The 5627-nt window shown below is 41.5% G+C and overlaps 1 protein-coding gene across 1 annotated transcript; it reads left to right on the forward strand.

The window, feature by feature from the left end:
* The first annotated feature begins 483 nt into the window (after positions 1-483).
* On the forward strand, positions 484-5158 carry LOC119353957 (probable protein S-acyltransferase 12). The gene is made up of 7 exons (XM_037620660.1): positions 484-888; positions 1745-1988; positions 2542-2633; positions 3896-4022; positions 4097-4182; positions 4659-4724; positions 4799-5158. Exons 1-7 carry the CDS (start codon positions 682-684, stop codon positions 4913-4915), a joined length of 939 nt encoding a protein of 312 aa, XP_037476557.1. The 5' UTR covers positions 484-681; the 3' UTR covers positions 4916-5158.
* The last annotated feature ends 469 nt before the right edge of the window (positions 5159-5627 follow it).

The following is a 5627-nucleotide window of genomic DNA, read 5'->3' on the forward strand; positions in this document are numbered from 1 at the left end:
TATGTGATTCTATTTTTCCTGTTCGAGATCGTGGTAGAATTCATGTTTCTAGTATGTGCCTTTGATGTTATCTGTTCATCTGCTATGCTAGTTTGCATGATTAGTTTAATCTTTACTATTGTAGTCATGATTTATCTTCTAATTATTCGGATTAAATCTCATAGTAACTTACTCATATTTCCAACACAATCAAATTGGATATGCAGAAGCTTGTTTCATAGCTTTCCACCATAATGATTGAGGGCTGGAAGAGGGAACTTGAGATGTGACTAGATCTCCGGAAGCAAAGGCTAACCTTTGCGCAAAGGTGAACGAAGACACGAGCTGGGATACGGACATGAGTGGGCACGCTCATCTTCGCAAAACAACGACACGAACCGACCCGCCGCTACGACGAGTCACGAGACCCAACCAAGCGGTCGCTGCCGTGTCGCAGCCAGCGGGACCCGTCGTCATCTCGGCAAAGCAAATATTCGCACAGTCACGGCACGTCGAGGCCGAGCTGCAGGCCACTTCGCCCTGCGCTCCAAGCCGCCGACAATGCAGGCCCACCAGCCCTGACCGCAACAGGTTGGGCAGCAGCTTGCAGTACACTCCGGCGCACCAAACCCCGCCTCGCACGCGAGCCGCCAGCGCCGCTTCCCCCGCCCCGCCGGCCGCCCCCCCGGCGGGCCAGACGGCATGGAGTGCCTGAGGCGGGTGAATCCGTTCCGCGCGTGTGCGGGGCTGCGGGTTCTGGGGTACCTCATGCTGGCGCTCGTCGCCGCCATCGTCGCCGCCTCCTACTACGCCGTCGTCGTCTACGCCTGGGGCCCACTGCTCCTACGCGGGGGCAGCGGAGGCTCCGTAGCGGCGGCAGCTTTCGTCCTCGCCGCCTTCCACCTCCTTGTAAACGCCGCCACCCTGTCTCTCTTACCATCTAATTTCAGTATACCTTGAGGAGTCATGTGGTGCTAGGTAGTGGCCTCTGTTTTTCCTTCAACTGCAAGGCAGCTTAGTCATTTGTGCGAGCAGCTAATTGTGCAATATGGATCTTAATTCATGTTACATATCATTAATGTCTTTCGGATTAACACATGATAGATGCGTATGCTCCAGCATCAGAACAAATTATGTCTCAAGAAATACTGTATATCCTTCGAAATTACTTTTTAAGGGCCCTTTCTTATTGTTGACTTTGTGCATTGAGCAACTCAAATATATAAGAACATCACCTCATGCAATGGTTATACTCTTATTCAACTATTTTTTTCATGCTTCAAGCGATTGATAGATATATTATGGTCAAACAAGTCAGTAGCATATAGATCGAACCATATCTGACGATAATACCTAGACGTGATATTTTGAGCCTCTATTCTTGTTATTCACCAAACTGTATTTAGTACTCCCTCCGTTTCTAAATATAAGCCTTTTTAGAGATCTCAGTACGGACTACATACAGATGTATAGTCATATTTTAGAGTGTAGATTCACTCATTTTGCTCCGTATGTAGTCCGTATTGGAATCTCTAAAAGGCTTATATTTAGGAACGGAGGGAGTAGCTTTTAGATTTTCGGTTCGAGATATTGAGCATGACAAAAGATGTGTTGGTTTCTTCCAATTAGACTGAATTATTCACCATAGCGCCTTACATTACTTGCTATCATGGACTTCTCTTTTCTTTAAATGAGAAAATCAGGCCATGATTGTGTTTGTTTCTGTTTTGTTTAAATTTCTTCAGGGTTCTTGTTTCTTCTGCAGCTTATAATGATGCTATGGTGCTACTTTATGGTTGTTTTTACGAATCCTGGAGCTGTACCTGAAAACTGGAGACATGCTTCTGAAGAGGATGGTATGTATGCGAACAACAGTAGCACCATATCAAATAATGTCGCTACAGATTGTGTGAATCCTCCATCCACTTCAGAGGAGCAAGGACATGCGCCTAGATATTGCTCTCGTTGTCAAAATGGCAAACCTCCACGTTGCCATCACTGTTCTATCTGTAAGTCAGCCTTCTTCATGGTGTCAATTAATTTATAATAGGGAATGCCACTGTTTCAAACCAACCTTCATACTTCAGGAAAAATGATGTTTGTCATCCAATATATATTGTTGGTTATGATGCGAATGATCTTGCAAGTGCCGGATTATGGTCCCTGAACTAGATTGAATGTGGCTTTAGTACTGGTGTTACTTTCAATGAACAACGGTCAGTTTGCGGTTGCTGAACTGTATTCCGCCGAACTTAATTTATAATCTGCTATGGAAAAATAGTTGCGTAAGTAGGGATAAATTGATTTAAACAAAAGGTAAAATAGACAAAAGCTGGAAAGGTAAGGTGGATTATCATTAATCCACCACAATGCCAAAAGCAGCCCACGAAAGGGTGATCTGTAAAGTTGCTACAGAAATACCTAATGAAAAGCACAAGAAAGTTCTTGCATAGTTTGTGTGCAGCTTGTGTGCTTTTTCTTTTATAGTTACTCATAAATGCATGAAAGTCATCTATCCCTTCTATTACATTCTTATTGTGACCTTTGTATTTGACTCTGTAGGTGACAGATGCGTACTAAAAATGGATCATCACTGTGTTTGGGTAGTAAATTGTGTCGGAGCAAGGAATTACAAGTATTTTCTCCTTTTCCTGGTAGGATTGGAACACTCATTGGTAAATTGATTATTGGAACACTTCTTGGGAAATTAATCTCGGATAGTGTATAGTTGTTTTTTGAGAGCGCATTTTCATATAAACTTCAGCAAGATTTTAAGTTGCTGTTCGGTTAGGATTGGGTGTAGTGAAAATATTTTGTATTAGTAAGCTAGTCTCTTATACTTGTTCTGGACTTGTATGAAAACCATGCTAGGGTGATTTCGCAGGCATATATTTTTGTTGTGGGATATACTAGTTCTGTCATGCCATAACGGAACAGATTTTAGATTTTTATTTTTTGGCCCTAAATCTACCTTATCTTATTTTGATGAGAACCTGATGTCCAAACAGGCAAACTAGGCCTTACGGGTTGTTTGGATCTTGCCTGTAAGCAAAAGTGGTTGAACTATTTTATGGGCTAACCACCTAAACCTTTTTGGCCTAGGTCATGCTTTAACGAAACTGCCAATTGCTAGTTTTTCTAGAAAAACACTTCAAAATAGCAGAATAACTAAAAATGATGCTCTCCAAGCAGATTTTCACCAAATACTACCATAATGTAACACAAAATTATAAATCAGTATTGCTAAAACTTCTCAGAGAGTTTATGCCACCAATTGGCTTGTTTCCATTTTGTAGCCACATAGTTGTGTTTTTTCTAGTATCTTAGAGTATGTGGTTTGCCTTTTCAGGCTCATTCAACAAATTTATGCCACCTATTGGCTTGATATCATGTTGTAGGCTTTTAGCCCCATATTTGTGTGTTGTTTCCTCGATGACAATATGCACTTCCATATTTGTGGTGATATTATCTGATAGGTTCATGCACAATTATTACCAGAATTTGCATATTTAGGATTGTTGGACTTGCTCATCTGTATTTATTTTTCAAACTGTAGGTAGCAAGAAAAGACACGGAAGTATACATTGATTTTAAAAACAGAAAGACATGAAAAAGCTTTAACGAAAACCTTCAACGTTGTCTTGTGTTATAAGTGCTAACTTACCAAATCTAACGACAGCTGTACTCTGTTCTCTGTGCTGGGACTCTGTCTGGCTTCAGCCACATATAAGTGTTGGGCATAAGCATAACGAGCCTTACGACTCATAAGGGCACAAACAAACTACTACACAAGTTACTTATAATTATGTTTCCTGTCAATTGTCTTCTTGCTACACTTCCTATAATCATTTCTCAACCTGCTTCTTTAGCTTCCGTACTACTTATTTTTTTAAAGTGCACTCTCTTTTCATTATAGGTGTATACTTTCCTCGAGACTGTGCTGGATACATTGGTGCTACTTCCAAGCTTTATTATCTTCTTTCATGATGGAAGTAGGCGCCCCAGCTCAGCTGGTGATATTGCCATTCTATTTCTTGCTTTCGGTAAGCCTCTTCCTTTCAAACTTACCTTAAAGGTGTGTGGTTGAACTTACCCTACTCCTACGGTTTTACTGCAGTTCTAAATTTGGCGTTTGCGCTGAGCCTCCTTTGCTTCATATGCATGCACACGTCTCTTGCTGCCAGTAATACGACTTCTATCGAGGTAAAGGATTTGTAATGTGAATACTTTTGGTTTCCTGCTTGCCACTGTTCATAAGTACACTAATTCCTTGATTGAACTGTTAAACTTCGTTTTGCATTTATTCGGAGTTACTGGTTGATCTTCAGGTCGTGTAACCAACTGACATCACACACCTGTTCAAATAATACCATGTAGCTCATTAATGGTACTCCCTCCGTCCCAAAATAAGTGTCTTAACTTCAGTACAACTTTGCACTAAAGTTAGTGCAAAGTTGAGACACTTATTTTGAGACGGAGGGAGTACTTGATAACCTAGTAATTCATGACCTTCATTTTGTAGTTAAAAAAAAAACTCACTGGTTCAACAGTACAAAAACAATCTAGGTTTCAGCTTGAATTTCTTGCAAGAATAATGAGATTTTGGTTGTACAGTGACTTGCTGCTGCTGGCATGCCCAAATGATATGCTTTTTTGTACTGGTTATATACTAATTCCAGGTATACGAGCGAAAGAAAACATGCTCATGGGAGTATGACCTAGGATGGAGAAAAAACTTGGAGCAGGTATTTTACCTGCATTTCCGTTCGTCCGAGCTCCTTAATTCCATACGAACCTTCTGAAATATTGTGTACTGCAGGTATTTGGCACCAACAAGTTGCTCTGGTTTCTTCCTATGTACTGTACCGAGGATCTGCAAAACATTGCTACAATTCAAGGCCTTGAATTCCCTACTCGTTCTGATGCAGTGCTGTAGTTGCGATTTGGTTGACAGTATATTCTTGTTATGCCATACGGCCATCTCACTTTGTAGATTAAACCGTCTTACTTCTGTACATAATCATCATTTTTCTGTACAAAGCTACTTCATCCGTCCGAGTTTAGGGCAACTCCAATCCGCGTCACCAATCACCCGCAAATGTATGGACTGGACAGTGTAGAGATTTAAGGGTCATCCATTGACCGTCACCAAATTTGTCCGGACACGTTTGAAATCTCACAAACTAGGATCAAACTGGGGAGTCCGAACGTTTGCCACGTCAGACTCAGACAATGCGGACCACCTGGAGGTGTGTGTGTGAGGTATTATGTGTGCTCAGCGGATTATCATGGTTTTTACCTGGTTTTCGTTAATTAACTGAAAAACTCTCTTCTGATCAATTAATTCATGGGACATATCTTTTGCCTCGGTTTCAAATAAATTGGACCAAACACAACAGTTAATGGTTCAAGATAAACTTAAACTTTACATCCCAACTGATTAAGCATACATAATTGGTGATTGAAAATTTGTTGCAGAGACGCGTGTAGGATCGGCCAGATCGCAGCATGTTCATATCCAAAATTGCTCCATGGCCCTGCGTCCCAAATCAGTGAAAGACTTGCAATCCGAAGGCTGCTGCAACTCTTGCAGTCCGAGTTTGCACCACAGCACGACGGGGCCCCTTATGTGGCCATCGCGGAACAGC

This window comes from Triticum dicoccoides, chromosome 2A (assembly GCF_002162155.2).
Source record: "Triticum dicoccoides isolate Atlit2015 ecotype Zavitan chromosome 2A, WEW_v2.0, whole genome shotgun sequence".
Classification (NCBI taxonomy): domain Eukaryota; kingdom Viridiplantae; phylum Streptophyta; class Magnoliopsida; order Poales; family Poaceae; genus Triticum; species Triticum dicoccoides.

Coding starts and splice junctions, on each gene's coding strand:
- LOC119353957 (XM_037620660.1), top strand. CDS start 682: ATGGAGTGCCTGAGGCGGGTGAATCCGTTCCGCGCGTGTGCGGGGCTG. Junction 889..1,744: donor TCGCCGCCTTCCACCTCCTT/GTAAACGCCGCC, acceptor TTTCTTCTGCAG/CTTATAATGATGCTATGGTG. Junction 2,634..3,895: donor AGTATTTTCTCCTTTTCCTG/GTAGGATTGGAA, acceptor TTTTCATTATAG/GTGTATACTTTCCTCGAGAC.